The sequence below is a fragment of the Coregonus clupeaformis genome, chromosome 14 (genome assembly GCF_020615455.1).
Source record: "Coregonus clupeaformis isolate EN_2021a chromosome 14, ASM2061545v1, whole genome shotgun sequence".
In the NCBI taxonomy this organism is placed as follows: Eukaryota; Metazoa; Chordata; class Actinopteri; order Salmoniformes; family Salmonidae; genus Coregonus; species Coregonus clupeaformis.
Window position 1 is genome coordinate 33,312,882 of NC_059205.1, and position 27,192 is coordinate 33,340,073.

Here is a 27,192-nt window from a genome sequence, read left to right on the forward strand (position 1 = left end):
CTCCCAGGGGAGCCACTTATTTTTAATAGCTAAGACTCAGCTCTTTCAAAAAAGTAGTTTATTATGCTCTTGTATGTTTGTAAGCTGAGTGTCGTCTTTAGTAGAGAGAACAGAGGTGCATACCATGTGTTTAATTAAATACCACCGCGTGTGTGTAAAGTAATTGAATAATAATTTCTCTGCAGTAGTAGTACAACTAACTACAGTATCCCCTGGCTGACTTCTTCTGGGCTCTTTTCCTCATTGCATTAGAAGAAGAAGAGTACTTTATTGATAAAAAAATAACAGAATAAATACTTTATCGATCCATTCCCTTACAGTCCATGGAACATACTTACATACTGTTGCATTTCCTCCCTCCAGCCAATCGACTATGAGATCAGCAGGACATACATGTTGACGGTGGTAGCGGTGAATGAGGTGTCTCTCGCCCGGGGTATCCACTCCCCTCGCCAGTCCACCGCCACGGTCTCCATCAGGGTCATCGATGTCAACGAGAGCCCCTACTTCGACCCCAACCCCAAACTCATCAAATTGGAGGAGGGGATGTTAGCAGAATCTACACTGACCACCTTCACAGCACAGGACCCTGATAGATTCATGCCGCAAAGCATTAGGTAATAATGATACTAAATAGCTGTATTCATACAAAGCTTTTCATGCAGTTTCCTCAATCACTGACTGCCCTTATGCCAATAAAAACACTCCCATCCTCAGTAAGATACGTATCTTTCTTTTGTTGAACGTTCACCACCTTTAGCCTTGAATGTATAAGTCTGCATAAAATAAAATAATAATAATAATAATAATAATAATAAACGAACACGTAAGGTTTGAATGAACATCTTGTATCTTCTTTCGTCCTCTCTATTCTCAGATACTCCAGGCTCTCAGACCCAGCCAACTGGCTAAGAATCGACCCTAACACCGGGCGCATCACAACCATCGCTGTCCTGGACCGCGAGTCGCCCTACGTGAAGGACAACATGTACAGCGCCACCTTCTTGGCATCTGACAATGGTACTTAGCCTAGCCACCAGGCGCTAATATCTTCTTCCCGATGTATAGCCAAGTAGCCTAGGAGAATATTGTTTTTAGCAGGCAAAAATCTCACACATAGCTGCCTTGTTCAAGGTTAACATTGTGCCTGACACCAACGTAGCAACCGAAGTTAATGTTTCAGAGCGAGCCCAGACCTACCAACCACACTGTGGACGTGTTCACCTCTCTCCTCTCTCTTTCCCTGACTGGATTTACCTCTGTTCAGGTTTAGCCTGTTCCACGGAGCACAGCACAGGCCAATAGGCTTAGAAACTCTCCCAATAAAGAGGTTTCTCAGCATTAATAGGTCAGGATTAGATGAGTAGCTCATTTGAGCGTGGCCTGAATGGCAAAAAAGCCTCTTAGCCCCATTAATACATAGAGGGGCTGAGGCTCTGGGTCTCCGGGGCTAAGGCAGCGACAGTGGGCTCTTCTCTGTCTGTCTGCTTTAGTATTCTCACCCTGTGGCCTCCCTCTTCATCAGGAATATACACTCTCTTCAGATCACACACTCACACACATACACACACATGCACAGCTCCTCTGCTCCTCCCTCCATTCCCCAAACGTTGCATTATATCCCCCACCCTCGCCCCTGGAGAGAGAGGAGCTCCGCTCCTCAGATCAGTATGCAGTCTGGAGGGGTCCTGTCCCTGCAGACTGGCTGCTGCTGCTCCTCTCTGCCTTACTTTTGCACCAAGCACAAGGCTCAGGATAAGGACGTTATGTATTACCAAACATGCAGCGAGACATCATGCATTAAGATCACTTCAATGGTATATTTCCCCTTATCGTTATTATGTATTCTAAGATGTTTATGTGTGTGTGTGTGTGTGTGTGTCCTTCCCTGTCTGTGTGTGATGTCCCATCCAGGCGTCCCCCCAGCGAGCGGTACAGGCACCCTGCAGATCTCCCTGCTGGACATCAACGACAATGCGCCCCACGTCTACCCCCAGGAGACCGAGATGTGCGAGAAACCCGAGCCCAACGGCATCAACATCACAGCGCTGGACGGAGACCTCAACCCCAACGCCGGACCCTTCGCGTTCGAGCTGGCCAACAGGCCCTCAGACGTCAGGAGAAACTGGACCTTCACACGGCTCAGTGGTAAGACACAACAATAACAAACAATTAAACAAGCAAAACACTGTAGATCAGGGATGTGGTCGGCAATACTGCTGGTTTTCATTCTTCCCATGTAATCAGAGACTGATTTAGACCTGGGTCACCAGGTGAGTGGACATTCATCAATCAACTGCCAGTGGTTTACAACTGCCAGCGAGAATGGAGAACCACCAGTACTGTGTGGTCCTGGTTATTTGGATGGTGATAATAACACTATATGGTTTGGGACTGTTTGTGCTTGGCACTGGTTTAGAGGCAGTACGGTATGGGCATCATGTCCATGAGGTTTCTGGCTCTCCATAGGGCCAAGAGCAGTGACCTACACTCTTAGAAAAAAAGGTGCTATCTGGAACCTAAAAGGGTTCTTTCCACAGAGGGTTCTACATGGAACCCAAAAGGGTTCTGCTATGGGGACAGCTGAAGAACCATTTTGGATCCCTTTTTTTCTACGAGCGTATAACAATAGACAATGCTCTGTGTGCGTGCCTCACAAGGCCTATATTAAGACACTATATTATAAAAGAGATTAATAACAGGCCTTTGCTTTATCAATCAGCTCGCTAATTGATTATGCTAATTATACAAACAAAATAATGGAGGAATTACTCATTTGTTGTGCGTTGATAGCGATTAGATGTGAGTGGAAACCGCAGTAAATGAATAACTAACTTAATAGGATAACAGCCATATGGATTATAGGAGCTGGGGGGGTTTAGCCTAAGCGGCATTATCAAAAAGGTCTTCAGTGGGTTTATAAACTCAAAATCTAAATCCTGACCATATTTTGGATTATATATGCTGACACAATTTCCAGGTATTGGAATTCATGCTGTTCAAAAACATGTGGACACTACTTCAAATTAGTGGATTTGGCTATTTCCGCCATGCTGACAGGTGTATAAATCGAGCACACAGCCATGCAATCGCCATAGACAAACATTGGCAGTAGAATGGCCCGTACTGAAGAGCTCAGTGACTTTCAGCTGCCCCAGTCAACTGTAAGTCCTGTTATTGTGAAGTTGAAACGTCTAGGAGCAACAACGGCTCAGCCACGAAGTGGTAGGCCACACAAGCTCACAGAACAGGACCGCCAAGTGCTGCAGCGTGTAGCGTGTAAAAATGGTCTGTCCTCGGTTGCAACACTCACTACCAAGTTCCAAACTGCCACTGGAAGCAACGTCAGCACAATAACTGTTCGTCCTGAGCTTCATGAAATGGGTTTCCATGGCCGAGCAGCCGCACACAAGCCTAAGATCACCATGCACAATGCCAAGCGTTGGCTGGAGTGGTGTAAAGCTCGATACCATTGGACTCTGGAACTGTGGAAACGCGTTCTCTGGAGTGATGAATCACGCTTAACCATCTGGCAGTCCAACAGACAAATCTGGGTTTAGCGGATGCCAGGAGAACGCTACCTGCCCGAATGCATAGTGCCAACTGTAAAGTTTGTTGGAGGAGGAATAATCTGGTCTGGGGCTGTTTTTCATGGTTCTGGCTAGGCCCCTTAGTTCCAGTGAAGGGAAATCTTAACTCTACAACATACAATGACATTCTAGACGATTCTGTGCTTCCACCTTTGTGGCAACAGTTTGGGGAAGGCCCTTTCCTGTTTCAGCATGACAATGTGCCCGTGCACAAAGCGAGGTCCATACAGAAATGGTTTGTCGAGATCGGGGTGGAAGAACTTGACTGGCCTGCACAGAGCCCTGACCTGAACCCCATCAAACACCTTTGGGATGAATTGGAACGCCGACTGCGAGCCAGGCCTAATCGCCCAACATCAGTGCCCGACCTCACTAATGCGCTTGTGGCTGAATGGAAGCAAGTCCCCGCAGCAATGTTCCAACATCTACTGGAAAGCCTTCCCAGAAGAGTGGAGGCTGTTATAGCAGCAAAGGGGGGACTAACTCCATATTAATGCCCATGATTTTGGAACGAGATGTTCGATGTTTGTGTCCACATACTATTGGCCATGTAGTGTATCTCTTTTCCCAGTAGTTACACTTCGGGACTAAGTCCGGAGGGATTAGTAATGAACTTTCCCTTCCTTTATGTCTCTTTCCCTCCCTCCCTCCCTCCCTCCCTCCCTCCCTCCCTCTCCCCCGTCTCCCTCCTTCTCCTAGGTGACTATGCCCAGTTGAGCCTGAAGATCGGCTTCCTGGAAAGGGGCATCTACGAGATCCCCATCATCATCACTGACTCTGGCAACCTGCCCATGTCCAACACCTCCTACCTGCGGGTCAAGGTGTGCCAGTGTGACCACAACGGGGACTGCACCGACCAGCAGCACATCATCGCCGCAGGGCTGGGCACGGGCGCCATCATCGCCATCCTGCTCTGCATCATCATCCTCCTCAGTGAGTGCAACCCTGCCCTCTCGCATGCTCGCGCGCACATACACACTCTCACACTCACACAAACACACACACACCAGACACCAGTGTCCCCACCACCCCACCCACCACACACACACAAGATAAAATGCCATCCCTTGCCATCCCCAAACACTGCCACCGGAATTATGAAGGGAGCTAAACATCATGCCCAAGAGATACAAGTAGATTATTTCAGGATTACCCAAAAGATAACCCAGATCAGGCTCGAGGCAAGCTCTAAATTATGGATTGGATTACATGTGTATACAAAATATGTCAGTTATTATGTTTTGTAATATGGGATCTCTCTCACTCTTTCCCTCCCTCCCTCCTTCTGTAGTTCTGGTGTTGTTGTTTGTGGTATGGATGAAGCGTCGTGATAAGGAGCGTCAGGCCAAGCAGCTGCTCATTGACCCGGAGGACGACGTCAGAGACAACATCCTGAAGTACGACGAGGAGGGAGGTGGAGAGGAGGACCAGGTGGAGTAACACACACTCACATACACACAGACACACACACAAGACATCCTCATATATACACATAAAACCGCACTTATTATAATGAACTTCAGTTAATTCAATGGAATCATTTCGTAAATGTCTGTTAATATCTTCTACAAATGTGTTCATGCCATGGGCCCATTCTGTGAGGGACTCCACACACTGGCATAGGTAGTGTAGACTGGAGATGAGTGTGAGGTGGTAGCAGTGTTCAGTCCTAAATTGGCCTCTGAGGCTGGTAATTGCAGGGATAATGTAATTTGGAGACAGACATCTGCTACTGTGTAATAATTAAGCTCCATCTAAAGGTAACGATATGACTGGGAAACCATTACACATCTGCCAGCGATTGGTTAGGAGGGAGACATACACACACACGCACGCACAGTGATTTCTGAAGACACTGTGATATAACACTCCACAAAGACTGTAGAAGGGGGGGGGTAACAGAATTCAGATTTATCTAAAGAAAATCTGAATTCTGAGTGGAGGAGGAGGGCTGGATGTCAGAAGGAAATGGTCTTGTCTATGGAATCTGGAAGTCAGTCAGTCGGTGGTGTGTGTTGGGTAAAAAATTAACCGGACTGTCCCAGTGATGTGGACTATATAATGCCTCACCTCTGTTCTCCCTATCTCTCCCGCTGGGGAGGAAATTGAAGTGTCAGACCATTGGCCGCTCGGCGCTCTCTGAGTATATTATTGTAGTTTCTGACTGCCATTGCCTGGGTTTTTATTAGTCCGTGGGGCACTCATTCTACCAAGAGGAGACAGCTGATCTGCCCCTTGCTCACTGGCTGTGTGGGAAGTGAAGAATAATGTGGTGTGGAAAGAATATCCAATTCCAGAAACTTCTGTGGAAGTTAAAGTTTTGTAACTTGATAGAGAAACGCCATTGTAATGAGTGTTTTCTAGCCCTGCCTGCTCATAAATGCAATCTCAAACTGAAGCACGTCTTTGTCAAGTTTTTCAAAGGACCACAGAGGAAAGCTGTATATGATATAGTTGTTCCAAATACAGATGGAAATGCTTATTTTTTGAGGCCACACAAACATAATAGCTTAAAGACACTTTTATTCAATTACCACCAGACTATTTTGTCTTGACAGAACAAACCTGTTTATGCAACCACAGCAGGTGTCCTAATTCCTCATTCAGTTGTGAAAAGACAAAAAGAGAGGAAAACAACAACCTGTTGTTAAAGTCTCCCTCTTGGAGGGAGGGCACAGAGTCAGTCAATAGGTGCAGACCAGGGCCATCGTCAGTCAAACCTTTGCTTCAAGCAGAATATTAAATAGATATTCGAAGTGAAAATATGGCCTAACAAATTCTTCCCCTTACGTGAGGAGTTTGTGTATCCAATATTGTTGTTGTTTACTGTCCACCTCCACCCATTGTAGGATCAAGTGGGGGCCTTTGCTTTGGAATGTCCAGCCACAATGTTGGTGATTCAATGTGTTGTCCGGGCGTGGCAGGGGAAACGATATGTCAGTGTGTTGGTGCTTGGGGCTGTAATGTGTGAAGAATGGTGCCCTTGAGTGCATAGCATGTCGTCATTATCCAGTTGTGGCTATGTGGCTGTAATGATATGGTGCAGTTCTCTGTCTCTAAGCTCTGACCTCTGGGATGGCCCTGTGGAACGTCCTAGAAGGGTCACAGGGAGGTGGGCTGGGAGGAGGAGGAGGCTGGAGGGGACACATGGCATCCTGCTCTGGAATGTATGACTGCCATTGTCCCCTTCCAGACAGACCCTTTCAGTCAACCAGAGGGGACATGGTGATTCCCCATGGAATTTTAGTTTTACGTGCACTGTCAATCTGTCTGTTTAGATTATCCATTTGTTTAAATCTAGATTAACATGATACATGTGTAGGCCTATGTTCCACAAGGAATACAAAGGCCTAAGTAAGTAAGTAAGATACGTGTTTATAAGAGTGTCTGGACTGGAGTGTCGACATGTGTAGTTGTGTCTGTGTTTGTGTTTGTGTCGATTTATATGTTTGTATTTAAGTCATCTACTGTATTTGTGTTTATTTGTCCATCTTTAGACATGCATACTCACTTAGGATTTGTGTGTCCGCGAGTGTGTGTAAGCTTGTGTGCGCGCACGTGTGTGTGTGCATAGTTATGTGTGCAAGCGAGCAGGGACAATATTGAAGGGGGATATTAGAGATGGATGGATTACTGAAAATCTGCTAAAGAAGGACACTCCATCATTCACGCTTATTAAGCACACAGCTATTCTCCCATGGCATTCTCTCCATCATATCCTCTCTGATAGCATATCAGTCCAGCTCCTCACTGCTGTCTTCTCATCCACATCACAACGCACCATGGCTCTCCATCTCTCTCTCTTTCTCTCTCATTCTCGTTCTTGTTCTCGCCACCTCTCTCTCCATTTCTTTCTCTCTCTGTCAACTTCTCTCTGCAGCTCTGTCCCCTGCTTCTCTCTCCTCCTGTGACACTGCACAAACCAAACGGCGAGCCAGTCAGGTTGCCTTGGCAATGTTAATAGGATTAGTAATGGCTTATGCATATCCGCCATTCCGTGTCTGGGGCCTGATTAGAGCAGAACAGTTTCCTGCACACTCTTCCAGAAGAACACCGCTCTATTGCAAGTGGGTTGTCGACTGATGCTATGTTCCTTAGCCTTGACCCCGAAGCTGGACATTGTTAAATGCAGCTAACTGTCTAAGTGGTAATACTTAGACCAACAGTCTAAAGTCCACCCATTGATAGGATTTTTAGCTCTAATGATGCAGGGTAGCAACAGTAACAACAATGCACAGTTATGTAGACGCTGCCACCCCACTCAGATATACAGTACCAGTCAAAGGTTTGGACACACCTACCCATTCAAAGGTTTTTCTTTATTTGTACTATTTTCTACATTGTAGAATAATAGTGAAGACATCAAAACTATGAAATAACACATATGGAATCATGTAGTAACCAAAAAAGTGTTAAACAAATTATATTTCAGATTCTCCAATGTAGCCACCCTTTGCCTTGATAACAGCTTTGTACACTCTTGGCATTCTCTCAACCAGCTTCACCTGGAATGCTTTTCCAACATTCTTGAAGGAGTTCCCACATATGCTGAGCGCTTGTTGGCTGCTTTTTCTTCACTCTGCGGTCCAACTCATCCCAAATCATCTCAATTTGGTTGATGTCAGGTGACTGTGGAGGCCAGGTCATCTGATGCAGCACTCCGTTACTCTCCTTCTTGGTCGAATAGCCCTTACACTGCCTGGAGGTGTGTTGGGTCATTGTCCTGTTGAAAAACAAATGATAGTCCCACTAAGCGCAAACCAGATGGGATGGTGTATCGCTGCAGAATGCTGTGGTAGCCATGCTGGTTAAGTGTGCCTTGAATTCGAAATAAATCACTGACAGTGTCACCAGCAAAGCACCCCCACACCATCACACCTCCTCCTCCATGCTTCACGGTGGGAACCATACATGCGGAGATCATCCGTTCACCTACTCTGCGTCTCACAAAGACACGGTGATTGGAACCAAAAATCTAAAATTTGGACTCATCAGACCAAAGGACAGATTTCCACCGGTCTAATGTCCATTGGTTGTGTTTCTTGGCCCAAGCAAGTCTCTTCTTCTTCTTGGTGTCCTTTAGTAGCGGTTTCTTTGCAGCAATTGGACCATGAAGGCCTGATTCACGCAGTCTCCTCTGAACAGTTGATGTTGAGATGTGTCTGTTACTTGAACTCTGTGAAAGCATTTATTTGGGCTGCAATTTTTGAGGCTGGTAACTCTAATGAACTTATCCTCTGCAGCAGAGGTAACTATGGGTCTTTCTTTCCTGTGGCGGTCCTCATTTGAGCCAGTTTCATCATAGCGCTTGATGGTTTTTGCGACTGCACGTGAAGGAACTTGAAAAGTTCATGAAATGTTCCGTATTGACTGACCTTCATGTCTTAAAGTAATGATGGACTGTTGTTTCTCTTTGCTTATTTGAGCTGTTCTTGCTATAATATGGACTTAAATTGAAACATATATTTTGATTTGTTTAACACTTGGTTACTACATGATTCCATATGTGTTATTTCATAGTTTTGATGTCTTCACTATTATTCTACAATGTAGAAAATAGTAAAAATTAAGAAAAACCCTGGAATGAGTAGGTGTGTCCAAACTTTTGACTGTGTGTGTAACAGTCTAGGTAGGGAGTTCTGCCCATGTGTGTATTGGTCTAGGTAGGGAGTTCTGGCCATGTGTGTATTGGTCTAGGTAGGGAGTTCTGCCCATGTGTGTATTGGTCTAGGTAGGGAGTTCTACCCATGTGTGTATTGGTCTCGGTAGGGAGTTCTTCCCATGTGTGTATTGGTCTGGGTAGGGAGTTCTGGTCATGTGTATATTGGTCTAGGTAGGGAGTTCTGCCCATGTGTGTATTGGTCTAGGTAGGGAGTTCTGGCCATGTGTGTATTGGTCTAGGTAGGGAGTTCTGCCCATGTGTGTATTGGTCTAGGTAGGGAGTTCTGCCCATGTGTGTATTGGTCTAGGTAGGGAGTTCTGGCCATGTGTGTATTGGTCTAGGTAGGGAGTTCTTCCCATGTGTGTATTGGTCTAGGTAAGGAGTTCTGCCCATGTGTGTATTGGTCTAGGTAGGGAGTTCTGGCCATGTGTGTATTGGTCTAGGTAGGGAGTTCTTCCCATGTGTGTATTGGTCTAGGTAAGGAGTTCTGCCCATGTGTGTATGGATCTGGTTCTGGGTGGGGGGTTATGCCCATGCCAAGCTCCTCTCCCCAGCTCTGTGTGGATCTTCACTTGTCTCTGGCTCCTTGCTGACACCCATCTGTCCCTCCTCTCCCCCTCCCCTCCAGGATTACGACCTGAGCCAGCTCCAGCAGCCCGACACAATAGAGCCGGACACCATCAAGCCTGTGGGGATCCGGCGTATGGACGAGAGGCCGCTGCACCCCGAGCCCAAGTACCCCATAAGGTCAGCAGCCCCGCACCCCGGGGACATCGGAGACTTCATCAACGAGGTAAAAAAATAAACAATTAACAAACACACTAATCTTCTCACGGTTAAACATCTGCATCTAGAATAATGCCACAGGAAGATTTAGAGAATGATTTCATAAACACTCTAAAGGTCATGGTTGGGGTAAGGGGTAGAGGTAAGAATATTTCATTTAATGAAGTGAATGCTTCAAAATAAAGGAAAGCAGTTGAACAGATGATGCAAGCTTCACATTTGAATTTAGCTCAGGTATATTTAGCTAATCTCGCTCCCTGTACTCATGGAAGTATTGATTGAAACAGAACAGACGCATACAGACATGAAAGGTTAATGGGAAATGTATTTCATTAATTTTCCCTTTTGCTTTTACAACTGCCTGTACCGTGTTTCCTTAGGGACAGATCAACATTTAGGGGAGGGTTGTCAAACTGAATTTTTTGCTTTGGGGAGGGTTGTGTGGTTTTTTATTGGGCACAGGTTTACATTCACTGTTCTATTCATATTTTCTCTATAAACAATGGCTTGACTTACTTTTGATATTATCCTAATAAACGTTTAGAAACATTTGTGAAGGTTTGGTATGGTGTGGCTATTATTAAGCGTTAGCTGCTGCAGGCCTATGCTGTGAAGGCAGTGCGCCCTGGCGCTTCAACTGACTCCGGCAGTTGAACCTGAGGTGAGGAAGACTGTTTCAGGCCTACCAAAGTTACTCCTATAATCTAACAATATAATGCTTATCTTTATACAAAATATTCTGATAGAAAATTAACAAAATATATATATATATATAAATATCATACAGTGGACACCTAAGCCTATAGGCCTATGCATGCAATGCCCTGATACATTTAGTGCTCAAATCTCTGACAGCTGAACCATAAAATGAACAATTATTGTTTTAGGAAAGTAGCCTAAAAACCAATAAAGAATTGGCTATATAGTTTTGCATATGCTACACATCGAAACACAAGGAATTGTTTTTTTGTAATTTGTTATAGGCTGTTTTTAAGGTCACGTAAATGTGGCTCATTTGGCCAACATCCCTTGTTTATTGATAGGGCTGGCTGCACCAGGTCGGATCTGAATGCATATTGATGTCCATTCAATTTCTCAAATGTCCGGTAAATTAAAATCTTCCCTGTCATGTTGTCCAGCGCCAAATTATCCTAAAGGAAACTGAAATGCCATACTGTTTTTATGAAGATTCTAGAATATTTGCATGAAAATCTGTCGCAATTGGATGGAATCCTAGCTATAGACACCCTAAAGACTCTGGCAAGTGCGCTAGTCCAGTGTCACTTTGATTATGACTGCACATCATGGTTCACCAACAGCCCCAAACATCTAAAAAATAAGCTACCAGCCAAACAAGCTTGTAAGAATTGTACTTAAACTCCCCCCTCATACTTATCTGGAGGTTGAGCATGTGTGTAATGTGTCTGTATCTATGTAATTGTAGATTTATTTATGTAAAAAAAAATAGGGACCACAATGGAAATAAGTCCCCGACTTTATTGTGCAATCCCGGTCACTTTAAAAATCTTTGTGTATATATGCATATTTTTTTTTACTGACAAAAATAAAAAATCAACCAATCCAAACTGTGCAATCCAAACTGTGATGAATGGAAAGAGACATCTGTTACAAAACACCAAAATTTTAATGACATTCGGAGATTGTCAAGCCAAGCCTTCGGTACTGGGTACACGGTAAGGAGGGATGTATGTTCTGTTTGTCCAGATTGACATAGTCTATTTATTGTGGTGTTGAAAATGCAAACTATGATATTGAAGTGCCCGATGTTGGTATGCTTTGTTTATTGGTTGTGTGGTACATTGGCACAGAAACCTGTTGCTGGAAAATTTGTTGCATATATTTTATATAATTATCATTGTCTGCAGCCGGCTCTGATCGTAGTGTAATGAAACAGGCAGGGAGAGTGAGCTCGTCTGTGATGGTCGGCGAACCCTCAACCTTTTGGCCCGTAGCCCTGCGTGGCATCGACTGTGCCACAAAAACATGCTGAAGTGGCAAAGTCGATATCCACGTTTATAAACACAGGGTCGCTACAGTTATTGTTATCTGTGGTCGTTAACATTATTTAGAGTTAATTCTATGAGGGGGGAGGGTGTTCAATTTATTTTACAGAAGGGGGGGGTATTTATAATGTGTCCAATTTAAGTGAACTAAATCCACACATGTAATTATAATATTATGAGTATTCAAAGAGAGTTCACTTGGAGAGAATTGTGTTTCTCTTAGCTGTGCAGCAGAATCGGCTGGGGTAATAGTTTTAGACGTCTCTCTGTAGAGATCTAGTGGGATGAGAAAGAGAACAGCACATTGCCTTTCCATAGAGGTGCCCTGTTCTGTTCCTTCATGGCCTCGCTTGCCTCAGGGCACCATTGACTCCAGCGTTGAAGGTGGGATGTAAAATGAACTGGACGGTCATGTATTTTTCACCAGCTCCAACAGACAAGACATTCACTGTATTAAAAATTGAGTTCTCTTTCTCTGTCTCCCCCAGTTTTTGGCCTATTCCCATGTTTTTAGATTAGAACTCCCCTACTCGCGCTATATCTCTCCCACTACCCCTCCCTCGCTCTCTCAGAAAATTCCTGAATACACTTAATGCTCTTGTCAGTTCAATTTATATAGAGTGAGTTTGAGTGTTTTGCCCAGTGTGTAAAAAAGCTGCAACACTTATTGGAGCAGAGACAGGTCTGCTGTTTTATGTATTATTTCTGTACAAGGACAGCAGGATGTTGTGGGCCAGAGCATCCTGACCTAGACATCCACATTACAGGCAGTACATGTCAGCCTGTTTCCCATCACATACACATGCACGCACGCTCACACATGCACACACGCACACACACACACGCACACACACACACACACAGGTGGTCATCGTAGATTCTATCCACTGCCCCCTGCTGGCAGCTGGTTTATGCCTTCTTCATTGGGGTTGGAATCTGACCTGGTTGCTCAGGGTGGAGTGGGGTGGGCGTGGGGCTGGGGTGATGTGTCTGGGCTCAAAGTCTGGAGTGCGCACACAACCCCATGCCCACAGAGCATTTGGCAGTTAATAAAAAAATGGGGAGTTAAAATTTAAGCATAGGTCTCAAATCCGCCCAAGAATTTAGCCTCTCGGAGTGGCCAAACAATAGTCTATTATTCAGCTTTTAGTCTGTTCCCACTCAGGGAGGTAATGTTTGGGAAATAAGCCTCACCTTACATAACCTTTTGTTGGCCACAGGCTCTGGACAAAAAGTTCACACAGATTGAAGGTTCAAATAAAGTGTTATTGGGGGAAAAGTATTTCAAGTCAACATTTCAACACTGTGTTACACTCTGAACCCCCATATTCACAGTGACAATACTACAGTTTGTATCTAATCAGGGGGAAATGAACAGAGAAACTTACCCTGCAAATCTCTGAATAGGATGTTATTCAATTCAATAAGAGACCTGTATTGTGAGCAGTGGATCAGTGGGTGAAGTCAGGGGAGGACAGGGCAGCACAATATTTTCTTAAGATGGACGATAGTCTCTCTCACACAGTGGATGACTCAGTTTTAATGTAATTAGGAGGGCAAAGCTCTGTGATTGGCTAACCTTGTCACACTACCAGTGGGGTGGGTGGTTGTGCCGCATGGCGCTCTATCCATCGGAGCAGTGATGGCTGTAATTGTAATGAACGATCCATCTGTCATATTTCCCACCAAATTATCAGTGCCACAGCCCTGAGCAAACATTCAACAAAGGCTAAGAAGTGGAAAATAATCACTAAGCATCTGGGCACTTTGTTTCAATCTATCCTTTTGAGAGAGAGAGAGAGAGAGAGAGAGAGAGAGAGAGAGAGAGAGAGAGAGAGAGAGAGAGAGAGAGAGAGAGAGAGAGAGAGAGAGAGAGAGAGAGAGAGAGAGAGAGAGAGAGAGAGAGAGAGAGAGAGAGAGAGAGAGAGAGAGAGAGAGAGAGAGAGAGAGAGAGAGAGAGAGAGAGAGAGAGAGAGAGAGAGAGAGAGAGAGAGAGAGAGAGAGAGAGAGAGAGAGAGAGAGAGAGAGAGAGAGAGAGAGAGAGAGAGAGAGAGAGAGAGAGAGAGAGAGAGAGAGAGAGAGAGAGAGAGAGAGAGAGAGCAAAATGGAAATAAATCTCTGATGTTTCCAATGAGCCTAGTGGCTCGTTTGTTTCTATGTGTTGTGCTCTGTTTCTTTTAATTCAGTTATTATTTGTTAGATGTTCTCACTGGCAGTGAGAAGAGGTTGGAATCGGGCCTGGGCCCAATGCTCTTCATGGCCAAAGCACATTTCCTGTGCTAGATTAGCAATCCATCAAGTCTCTAGAGTACCGTTAAGGAATGGGCTTGGAAATCAATAGCAATCCATAAGGACCTCTCACGCTGCTACGAGAGCTTCTGGTAATGCTAAGTACAATCTTCAAAATGGAAACCACCACCATCGCACCCCACCCTCTGGAACACACACTACTGGAACATACACACACACACACAAAGACAATGTTGCTCAGCACTTCCTTCCTAGTTTTGGGGAGCAATACTTGAACACATGAAATGGAGTGTGCATGTAGTACTGTACCAGGGTCCAGAGTGTGGTGGGGATAGCTGGCATATTGTCAGTGCCACTACAGTGATCTCCTCCTCTCAGCCCTCCAAGCCCCTCAGGCAGCACCTGTGGACAGGGGAGTGATGGAGGGTTGAGGAGGGGGGAGGGCCAGGCTAAGTCATCAGTGGCAGCCTTCCAGTGAGCTGAGGCATTTGGTCAGGCTGTCATGCTTAATCTCAGTTTTTGATAAAGTCCTGGATAATCCTGCATGCCAGAAACATCAGGGAGAATCAAAGCCAAAACGCTTCACTGCAGACGGACACACAGAGGGAAATTAGAGCCGTTCTTAATCCATGAAAAGGACCTGATTTTCTAAACATGTAGAAGGGAGGAAAACATTAGGAAAATGCTAGCCTGTTAATATTAGCCTGTTTAGGTGGAAGTAGGGGATAAGAACATGTCTGTGAATGTGAATGGTGTCTTATAGCTGTTGTCAGACAGGGTTTGGTCATGGTGGACTGGCTGGCCTTAATCTCCTCACTCATCTAACTGTGTTTTTTTATTTCCTCCCGTCCATCCAGGGACTTAAGGCAGCGGACAACGACCCCACAGCCCCGCCCTACGACTCCCTGCTGGTGTTCGACTATGAAGGCAGTGGCTCTACAGCTGGCTCCCTAAGCTCTCTCAACTCCTCCAGCAGCGGAGGGGACCAGGACTACGATTACCTCAACGATTGGGGCCCTCGCTTCAGAAAACTCGCAGACATGTACGGAGGGAGCGACGACTAGGACACAGGATGTGCAAGACCTATACAACAAGATGACAAAGAATGGTGAACCCAGGAAAATATAAAATATATTTTGTTTTCCTCTCAATGGATGTGGACAGCTTCTGATTACCGATATTCCCCTGAAAGAGTGGTGACAGGAACAATGACAGAAAAGTTCCAAAAATGTAAACATAATTCTGAAATATTTTCACAAAACAACCAATCTAGGCTTATTGTTGTAGTCTACGCATACATATGCTTGTTGAAGGATTAGGCATAGGCTGAAGTGCAGTCCAGTTTTGGAGAAGGGGAGGGAACATTGGTGAACTGTCACTGTTTGGATCGTTGATATTGAGCGTGCTCAATTACACTTGAATTTCACAGTACAGAAGCACTGGGATATAATGTGCCTTTTTGTACATTTTTGGGATCTGAATGATTAGTTTTATGTTCAAGGCTTTAATGGTACTGACTTTTGGAGTGATTTCAAAACATAAGAAAGTATGTTAAACTATGGTATGCTTCTACAAGCTTTTTTTGATTACACGATACTGCTGTTTGTTGAACAATGATTATTTAAGTGAATTACAAAGATGAAAGATGATGAAGGATCCTTTATTAGCTTCAATGGGGAGAATCAACTGAGAACAGCACTGTACAGTAGGCTAGAAATTAAGTTTTTTGTTCACACAAAAAATTAACTTATGCAGCTGGTTGCAAATAAAGGGAGTCATAAGTAATACTTTTGTAGCGGAATATGTTTTTTTTTCCTTTATTTCTGAAGTGGTGTAGTATTTTACAAAAACAACAATTGTTTATTTTGTTCTAATCCATGTACACTTCATTTGCCTTAGTCATCATCTGGTACGTTCAACTTTTACTTCACGGTAAAGACAATGTGTGTACATGTATTCTTTTCTTCTTCTGTAGTCTATGAAGAAGTGCAAAAAGTTCTGAACTTGTAAATGTATAATTTGGACTACAACTTAAAGTTTTTGCATGTTTTTATCTTTTCACGACAACAAAAAGTATGAAAAAATGTTATTTCCAAAATGTATTTACAAAGCAAAAAAAATTACAACCGTGTGACATTAAATGTGTAGAAGTTAAGTCTTTTGTATAAAATGAAGAAAAACAATTGAAAAAATAAAAATAAAAAATAGCAATCTTGTCAGCACAACTGTTTTAATTTGTACCAAAAAGGGGATGGGTGGGATGTTGTTGCACCATTGGCACTAATTACTGAATCAGCTTTAAGACTGGAAAAGGTTTTTGTCTGAAGCTTTGTGGATAATCGTATGTACTGGAATACAAATTATACATCTCTGACCCCAACCATCCGAATAAAATGCCAATTTTGGAGCTAACGACTGTCTCTTTATTTATTTGTTTATTCCTCCAACTCAGCATTGTTTCTCAGTTCTAATTGGATTATGAATTACATAACCTATTGTACAAGAAAGTAGCTATTGATGAATACATTTTGATTGTACCTTTTTTTACCAAGAGGAGGAATATGTATTTCAGGTTTAATTTAATTTCAGTTTGTTGTAAATGTTTGTTTACAATAAATACGAGTAGCCATGCATGAGTGTACTTGAGTGAATTTGAGTTTTCTGGTTGAAATATAGAGATGCAATATCTAGAATAGCCTAGGTACACCAATCTGGTACTGGGTCGGACCACCCTTTGCCTCCAAAACAGCCCGAATTCTTCAGGGCATGGAGTTGGTTTGGAAGTCCTGCTATGGAATACAATGAAATAATATCATAATTGGTGGTCTTTTGAACCTTAGTTGGCTTTTATTTTTCAGCAGAGGTAATTATTCCCTGTCTTTTAACTGGTAACTAACTGCTCTGTGTTTGCTTATTGCAAGTCTTATATCAGATATACTGTATTAATTGTTAAAACTTTATTGTTCCTCTATATGACACAGGTTTCTTAATGTCACTAGCTAACTCCCCAGTAGCACCATCTACAGGATCCTACTCAGTTTATTATTTAGTTATTTCTAAACTGCAAAGTGCATATATCACATATCCAATAATGTACTAATACACCCACATTCCCTTGAAGTAAGTTCCCACTGGGTACCAACTGAAAAAAGTAATCAATGTAAACTGCTGTTTTGAGGGTAAAATTGTAACCACAGGATTATGTCATCATGATAACCAAATTTCAACATAGACAAACCTTGTATAAAATATGTTGAATTTGTACCTTTAAAACAATGTTAGATCTTCAACATTATATCCACTATCAGAAGAATAAAAAATTGTCTGGGCAGCACCTCCTACTGGATAATTTATTTATCTACAGCTACCCTTTGGTCTCCCATCCAGGGTTTTAACCAAGCCCAGCTTTGATATTTGTCACTGACTGTTACCAATGCGCTATAGTGAGAATGATCTCCACTTAAAGGGATACTTTGGGATTTTGGCAATCAGGCCTTTATCTACTTCCCCATAGTCAGATGAACTCATGGACCCATTTGTATGTCTCTGTATCCAGTATGAAGGAAGTTAGAGGTAGTTTTGCGAGCCAATGCAACTAGCGTAGACCATAATCTATCTTTCATATATCATCAATGATGCTATTTAGGACTATATAGCATTTGCAAAGTCATCAACAGCTAGCTTAAATTCAACCCAGAAATCAACAAAAATTAGACAATACATAGGCCTAGGGTTTCAAGCTCTGGTTGATCAAATGTAATGATATTTACTGATATTGAATTGTGTTTGGTTATCAACCCAACCAAATATCAATATTTGAAGGAGATGTATCTCCTGCTTGGATAGTTCCATCTGTGCCACTGACTTAGTCTGGCTTTAATTCCAGTTTGTTTTCAAATTAATAATTGCTATTTTGGATCAAGTCTCCATCTCAACCAAACATCTAATTTAAAAAAAATTTACTAAATCAAATCAAAGTTGACTTAAAGTGGATTTAAAGTTTGATTTGATTTGATTTAGTCTTACTTAGATTTTTGGTTGAGATGGAGACTTGAATCCAACATATAAATTATGAATTTGTAGACAAACTGGAATTAATGTCAGACAGTGGCACAGATGGAAGGAATTATCTAATCAGAAGATAAATCTCCTTCAAATGTTGATATTTGGTTGCGTTGACAACTAAACACAATTGAGTATCACTTTTGAAATATAATAAATAGCCTATTAACTTGTCGACAAGTTAACAAATTGTTGGATTTACGTAAAAAAAAAGTTAAAGAATGGGATTAAGGCAGTTGCTCAGATTCAACCTTAAAAAGAGTAACATGGCCACATTTTGAGGTTACTGTAAATGTATATTATGTAATCGTATAAAGTGTGCATGTTCAAGATAGCATGCATAGGTCGTCACGGGTCTGTAGAGATCTGCGCAGAATCTCGAACGGCATTGATCACTCCACTCCATGTACTCCATATACTTCAAAGCAAATAAAATAAAATAAAATTGTATTGGTCACATACACATGTTTAGCAGATGTTATTGCGGGTGTAGCGAAATGCTTGTGCTTCTAGCTCCGACAGTGCAGTAATATCTAACAAGTAATATCTAACAATTTCACAACATATACCCAATACACACAAATCTAAGTAAGGAATGAATTAAGAATATATACATATATGGACGAGCGATGTCAGAGCGGCATGGACTAAATACAGTAGAATAGTATAGAATACAGTATATACATATGAGATGAGTAATGCAAGATATGTAAACATTATAAAAGTGGCTAGTGTTCCATTTCTTAAAGTGGTCAGTGATTTCTAGTATATGTCTATAGGCAGCAGCCTCTAATGTGCTAGTGATGGCTGTTTAATAGTCTGATGGCCTTGAGATAGAAGCTGTTTTTCAGTCTCTTGGTCCCAGCTTTGATGCACCTGTACTGACCTCGCCTTCTGGATGATAGCGGGGTGAACAGGCAGTGGCTCGGGTGGTTGATGTCCTTGATGATCTTTTTGGCCTTCCTGTGACATCGGGTGCTGTAGGTGTCCTGGAGGGCGGGTAGTTTGCCCCCGGTAATACGTTGGGCAGACCGCACCACCCTCTGGAGATCCTTGTGTACTTTTAATGTAATCTCAATTGCAATCCAGGTCATTTGGTTCTGCTATTAGATTAAGGACAGTGATAAGTAACACATTAATCTGTTGTATAAATAAATAAAATATCTGACATTATATTCCCATTTGAACTTTACTGTACTTTTAAATGGACATTTGGGTGACAACTAAACCAAAAATCGGATAATGTTTTGTCATTAGAATTTGGTTGTGCTTTTAGATGGTTGAAAGCATGACGATAACACATTGGGAATTCAACTAACATTTGGCTGTCTTTTTGAGTGGGTGAATATAGGTTGTAATCTCATTGATCAAAGTCTCAACCGAATATTACCCAATTGTCCACATTGAAATGACGTGGTGTGCCCAGTGGGTTATTTTCAATTCCCTAGGAACAGTGGTGTAAAGTACTTAAGTAAAAATACTTGAATGTACTACTTAAGTAGTTTTTGTGGGTATCTGTACTTTATTATTAATATTTTTGACAACTTTTACTTTTACTTCACTACATTCCTAAAGAAAATTATGTACTTTTTACTCCATACATTTTTCCTGACCCAAAAGTACTTGTTGCACTTTGAATGCTTAGCAGGACAGGAAAATGGTCTAATTCCCACACTTATCACGAGAACATCCCTGGTCATCCCTACTGCCTCTGATGTGGTGGACTCACTAAACACATGCTTCGTTTGTAAATGACGTCTGAGTGTTGGAACGTGCCCCTAACTATCCGTAAATAAATAAAAAACAAGAAAATGGTGCCGTCTGGTTTGCTTAATATAAGGAATTTGAAATGACTTATACTTTTACTTTTGATACTTAAGTATATTTTAGCAATTACATTTACTTTTGATACTTAAGTGTATTTAAAACTAAATACTTTTAGACTTTTACTCAAGCAGGATTTTACTGGGTGACTTTCACTTTTACTGGAGTCATTTTCTACTAAGGTATCTTTACTTTTACTCAAGTATGACAATTGGGTACTTTTTCCACCACTGCCTAGGAAGTAGGGGTAAAGTTCATAGCTAGAGCTGAGTCGGATTTGGTTCACCATACAGTAGGTCACTTCATTTAACATTGAGGTTTTCAATCTCAGATGTCAGGTTGGGGTTTTCATGTGGTTCCTTTTGTGTGTGTTAACATTCAGATTTAACCTCTAAAGTATGCCAGCTCAGAGCTCCTTTCCCCACCGCTGTGCTAAGTATGGTCTGGCCCCCGCAGGAACGGATGTGGTTGATGCTGACTCACTGGGCTAATGAAAATAGTTTTCTTATGCTCGGGGCTTTGTCAAACAATGGAGGCTGTTGCCAAAAGCAGACTGACACACTTTGGCTAGCTAGTCGCTTTGATGAGCTAGTAGGCTAATGAAAGAGGCTTGGTCTATTGATATGATATAAGCTTTCTGCTTTAAATCAGCTTGCTCCTCCTCTCATACCATTAGTGAAGGTGCATAGTGTCATTTTCTGTTCCATATGTTACAGTAGAGGTACATGGTACAACCCCCACCCAAATGTGCTTTAGACAGTTTCCCCCTTCTTAGACAGTTTCACCTTTTAACTGCTGTGCTGTAAATGTACCAGTACAGGAAACCGTTGAGGATGTCTTCTCCATCGCTCCTCTCATCTACAGGCACACCTCCTCTTCCGCCCATCGTCTTGATGTACAGATCGTGTTCATTGTTTAACCCCCACAGGAGGGAGGGAGGGAAATAATAATGTATATTCCGATGCGGCACTTCAATTTCACAACACGAATGATCCCCAGAGGAATGCAGTGCAATCTCAACCAGAGAGCCAGAGACATGTGAAGGCTGCTCCTTCACTGCTTCCATTGGCACTCCCTCCAACATACTGTAGTATACTGGTACAGCCATGGGAGCATTATAACTGGGCCATGCCTTGTAGTCAAGCTAAATCCAATTGACCATGCAACAAATAGGATATTATTCTGGTTATTTTGTATGTGATCATATTGAGTTAGAGTGAGTAGCCTGGTTTACACCTTGTGCTAACATGTGGGTTTTGAGATTTGATCAATATGATCCAATCACTATCTGATTGAGACTTGTCGCATCTACACATGGTACTAAAAGTCTCTTATCCGTCCACTGTGTCCGCATTGTGACCAGATTTCGTGGTGCCTCCCTGTACGCAGATTCTTTTACAGATATTCTTTCAAAATAATATTCATTTATTTTAAGACAATTATTGTTGCCATTTAAGTCAATGGTCCTACCTGTCAATGATTTTAGAGACCAGTATAATGATTATTTAAATGGCTTAACCATCCAAATCTGTTTACACTTGATTGATATCCAGATACAATGGGTCCCTGACTACCTCCGGAGGGGGTCAGGAGGATCACAATCAGATAACGATGACTCTTTTAATCGTATATACCTGTCTTAAAATGTGGGCACAATCAAATTGTGGACAAGATCAGGACAAAGGATGTAGGTTAGCACCAGTTGTAAACGGGGTTAGTGACACATAATGTAAGAGTTAGGTAGTAGGGATTTGTTTGAGGGAAATCTAATTTTCAGAAATAGGGAACAGCTATGGGTAATGTTTTGGCAATGCAGTTGGGTAATGTATGTTCTGCATTTGCTTCTTTGTTAATGTACATGCCAAAAACCTCAGAGCAAATTAACTGTATATGAAGGAAATGTTCATTTGCGCATCTTAGCTGACATTAAATGGATAAAAATAGCAATATCGTTAAATGTACATACATATGTAGATAAACAATTAACATTAAGTTGGATGACAGTGATGTCTTGAACGTCTGAAATGTTGTGCAGACATGAAAAGGACAAATCAAAGACGCACAACACCATAAATATATAGTTGTTTGTTTGCTAATATTTCGAGCTGTAGTTAAATCCTGACTAAAACCTGGCTTCATGCAAATAAATAGCTCTTTTTCATTTATGAATACGACAGAGAAGATCTGCCAGCACTATTCACCATGTTGTCTTTGCGTATTAGATACAATATCTACATGTACATTGTTACATGTCAAGGGATTTGTTTATAAGTTAAGTTAATTGTGAAAGAGCACAGTTAGAAAGATATGGCATGTAGATGGACATCATGAAGATGATCGGAGGGGTTGAGGGTAGAGGAAGTTCTGGAGTAAAAACAAACACATTTAATTATTGTCCATAAAATGTATATAGTATGTATAAGCTGGAAGTAGAGGACTAAGCGTTGTTGTTCACTAGTTTACTCCAATTAGGGAAGGGGTGGTGGGGTTGGAAAGTAATAAAGGTAAATATATTTTGTATGTACACTAACATTCAAAAATTTGGGGTCACTTAGAAATGTCCTTGTTTTCGAAAGAAAAAAAAAAAAAATGTCCATTAAAATAACATCAAATTGATCAGAAATACAGTGTAGACATTATTAATGTTGTAAATGGCTATTGTAGCTGGAAACGGCGTGCAGAGGCCCATTATCAGCAACCATCAGTCCTGTGTTCCAATGGCACGTTGTGTTTGCTAATCCAAGTTATCATTTTAAAAGGCTAATTGATCATTAGAAAACCCTTTTGCAATTATGTTAGCACAGCTGGAAACTGTTGTGCTGATTAAAGAAGCAATAAAACTGGCCTTCTTGAGACTAGTTGAGTATCTGGAGCATTAGCAATTGTGGGTTCGATTACAGGCTCAAAATGGCCAGAAACAAATAACTTTCTTCTGAATCTCGTCAGTCTATTCTTGTTCTGAGAAATTAAGGCTATTCCATGCGAGAAATTGCCAAGAAACTGAAGATCTCGTACAACCCTGTGTACTACTCCCTTCACAGAACAGCGCAAACTGGGTCTAACCAGAATAGAAAGAGGAGTGGGAGGCCCCGCTGCACAACTGAGCAAACGGACAAATACCTTAGATTGTCTAGTTTGAGAAACAGACGCTTCACAGGTCCTCAACCGGCAGCTTCATTAAATAGTACCCGCAAAACCCGCAAAACACCGTCTCAACGTCAACAGTGAAGAGGCGACTCCGGGATGCTGACCTTCTAGGCAGAGTTGCAAAGAAAAATCCATATCTCAGACTGGCCAATAAAAATAAAAGATTAAGATGGGTAAAAGAACACAGGAATATTGGAAAAAGGTGTTATGGACAGACGAATCAAAGTTTGAGGTGTTTGGATCACAAAGAAGAACATTTGTGAGACGCAGACCAAATGAAAAGATGCTGGAGGAGTGCTTGATGCCATCTGTCCAGCATGGTGGAGGCAATGTGATGGTCTGGGGGTGCTTTGGTGGTGGTAAAGTGGGAGATTTGTACAGGGTAAAAGGGATCTTGACGAAGGAAGGCTTTCACTCCATTTTGCAACGTCATGCCATACCCTGTGGACGGCGCTTGATTGGAGCCAATTTCCTCCTACAACAGGACAATGACCCAAAGCACAGCTCCAAACTATGCAATAACTATTTAGGGAAGAAGCAGTCAGCTGGTATTCTGTCTATAATGGAGTGGCCAGCACAGTCACCGGATCTCAACCCTATTGAGCTGTTGTGGGAGCAACTTGACCGTATGGTACGTAAGAAGTGCCCATCAAGCCAATCCAACTTGTGGGAGGTGCTTCAGGAAGCATGGGGTGAAATCTCTTCAGATTACCTCAACAAATTGACAACTAGAATGCCAAAGGTCTGCAAGGCTGTAATTGCTGCAAATGGAGGATTCTTTGACGAAAGCAAAGTTTGAAGGACACAATTATTATTTCAATTAAAAATCATTATTTCAAACCTTGTCAATGACTACATTTCCTATTAATTTAGCTATATTTCCTATTAAAACTCATTTAATGTATGTTTTCATGGAAAGCAAGGACATTTCTAATTGACCCCAAACGTTTGAATGGTAGTGTATATATATATATATATATATATATATATATATATATATATATATATTTGCGAGAAAAAAAAACATATGGGGGACTGGAAGTGATGCAGACAATTACATTGATGGAAGTTACAATCTATCTGCAATATTAAAGCTGACAACAACAACATAATATTGGTGGATTGGATGGGTGCATTACTAATCTCCCCAACATTGTATAAGCCAATAAAACAACATTCCAAACCCCCTTGACCTTCCTAGCTCGGCTGTAAGAGAGAGAGAGGGAGAGAGAGAGAGAGAGAGAGAGAGAGAGAGAGAGAGAGAGAGACCCTGACTCTAGCTTTGGCTCTATGTCTGTCTGGATGGCAGAACAAGTGTCACAGCCATAGTCACAGTGTTGTGGGTCCCGGCCTCAGCATGGGGAATCAGATGCAAACCAGCTGCTAAACGATGCAGCTTGTGACCTTAGGTGGACCCGAGAAGATGGATGCTTCCAGAACTATTGACATAAAATCCAGGCCCCACAAGCGGAGAGCAAATTTCTTACACATCCCACGCCCTGCCGACGCCATAAAATGAATAAGCAAGTGTGTTATAGCTCACTGTTTAGAGCTAACGCGGAGGGTTAGATACATGTATATTCTTTAATTTGTCTCTGTATCTACCCATTCGTTTATGAGGTGTCAATCCCATAGCCCTAGATTTTTCATTGTTAATTCTATATGAGTCATCAGAAGACTGGTAGCTGTGTGAAAAGAGCTGAGGATTCTAGCCCAATGGAATAATAGAGTACAAAATAAGAAGATAGACAAATGCTTTAATTTGTGTGTATCTACTCATTCATATGAAGTTTCATCCATTTCCACATTGTCCTATTGGTTTGTTACAGCGCTAATATGAGTCATAGGACCAATGGCTGTGAGTGCTAAACCCATGGAGTATAATAATAATCCACAAAGAGAGAAAGAGAGAAAGAGACCTGTTCCATTAGAGTCAAAGACTATAGAACAGTGATCAAACAAACAACAGCCATCCTTGATCTACAATCTACAGCCTTGATTGTTTCCACACAGATATCTACAGAACAGCAACAGAATGGCCTGCCCTCTCTTCTGTTCCAACAGAGCTGTTCTGCCTCTCTCTCTGTGCCTGCTATGTTGTTGGTTTATCAGCTCTCATTTATCAGGTCCCATCCTCAGTATTATTATTATTCAGCGCACAACCGTGTCACTGTGGTCACGGAAGGGGGTGCACTGAGATGAAAATAATGAACGATATTTCTTTCATAAGATGCATATCAGCCTGAGCATGTGATTTTCGGCTTGTGTGTAGCTATTTCAACATTAATTCAATGTCACTTTCTGCGAAGACCGACTAGGAGTATTTCTCATCCCTGCTGTGGGTATTTTTGCATGAATGGTCGACATGTTTCAAATAGAACATGTAATCATAAGACACAGACATACACACATAAATGCATGCATGGAGACTTTCATGCAGAAAGTGGATCAGGTCTTTTTATGACCCTCTTGCATAAAATTCTTATTTTTTCACGAAAATATAGAAAATAGCCTTTTGTCCTGTTTGTGGCCTAAAAAGGACAAGATGGCCAAGTAACAGTAACAGTATTGAATGAACAATCGTGTAAAATATTAACATTATGAGCCAACTGTTTGTTTGTTTTCCAATGCAGTCACTGGAATGTTGTTACTACACTATGTTGTGCACTACATGATTGAAAAACAGGAAATCGCTTCATTAAAGTGTGAATTTATATGTGCAATGAAACAGTTGACATTCCATCAACATTGCATCATTAAAGTTTTATTTCCTTCTGGCTACATCCATACAATGGCTGAAGAAAAATCTCTCTCTGTCTCGATGAGAAAAGTATTTTTCAAAGTGTTCATTATAGTCTTGTCCTGTCAAGTGTGAGACTGTGTTGGGAGGCTAATACATTTGCTACAGGCTAGACGTCCATGGATCAATGTGCTGCTGATTATACAATGGGACTCTTGTATTATTGTCTCTAGCTACGGAGAGAAAAGAGGCCACTGGGTCGGCTTTCCTGTCTGCTGGATCTATTGTAGTCAGCCATTCATATGGATCGCTGTGTGGTAGAGTGACAAGCTGAAAGCCACACAGGAACAAAACTCACCACCACAGTCCAAAGAACTGGCCGAGTTCCATTCAACCATGGTCATGCTATGAATGTGTAGTATCATAGAAAATAGACATTGCGGTGCGTATTGAAGCAGCATAACAAACCTGGTTATGGGTGTAATACTAGATGACTACTTTGATTTGTGGGTGTTCATGACAAGTTGGGTTTCATACTTTTCTTTCAATACAGATATGTTATACTTGTAGGATAACTGCTTTAGTTGAATTGTCAAACTCAGCTCCAAAGTATAAACTGAATTGTCATCATACAGTGTACATAATAGAACAGGGAATGACTGAGGCGGTGCCAAGATGGACAGACAGTGGCCTGACTCAATAAACCGCTAAAACTCGTATTTCATGCTGATCTGATGTTTCCCCGGTGATCATGATGTGTAAAAACAGATTTCCACGGTGGCTGGATGATATTAAATTAGTTTTCACCCTTGGCGGACTAATCTTTCTCTAGGCCATAGTTTTTACAAATGCCTTTTTCCCTTAGTTTGACCTTTTACCCTCAATTCTAAGTGCAGAGCAGCTTCAAATGCAGTGTGGCTCATTGCAAGTGTCGACAACACTCTCTGCAGCTGGAACTTTACAAGCCATCTCCTTTTGAAGTTGAAAGTTATATGAATAAATAATGTCACACATTTAAGGGGGAATTTCAGTAGGGGGGTGCACCGGAGCTTGTTGCCACGCTAACTTGGACACCTTGGTTCATTTGCATTATTTCTTAATAAATAA

At 42.0% G+C, this 27,192-nt stretch overlaps 1 protein-coding gene across 1 annotated transcript in view; it reads left to right on the plus strand.

Moving 5' to 3' along the window:
- Positions 1 to 16,724, plus strand: part of LOC121580997 (cadherin-2) — a 98,537-nt gene extending 81,813 nt beyond the window's left edge. Inside the window, exons 10-16 of the mRNA XM_041896274.2 lie at positions 364 to 617; positions 878 to 1,020; positions 1,915 to 2,148; positions 4,290 to 4,523; positions 4,882 to 5,021; positions 9,881 to 10,045; positions 15,170 to 16,724. Of these exons, the coding sequence (XP_041752208.2) occupies positions 364 to 617; positions 878 to 1,020; positions 1,915 to 2,148; positions 4,290 to 4,523; positions 4,882 to 5,021; positions 9,881 to 10,045; positions 15,170 to 15,376 (1,377 nt within the window). The 3' untranslated portion in view covers positions 15,377 to 16,724. The remainder of the gene's footprint in view (positions 1 to 363; positions 618 to 877; positions 1,021 to 1,914; positions 2,149 to 4,289; positions 4,524 to 4,881; positions 5,022 to 9,880; positions 10,046 to 15,169) is intronic.
- Positions 16,725 to 27,192: the final 10,468 nt, after the last annotated feature.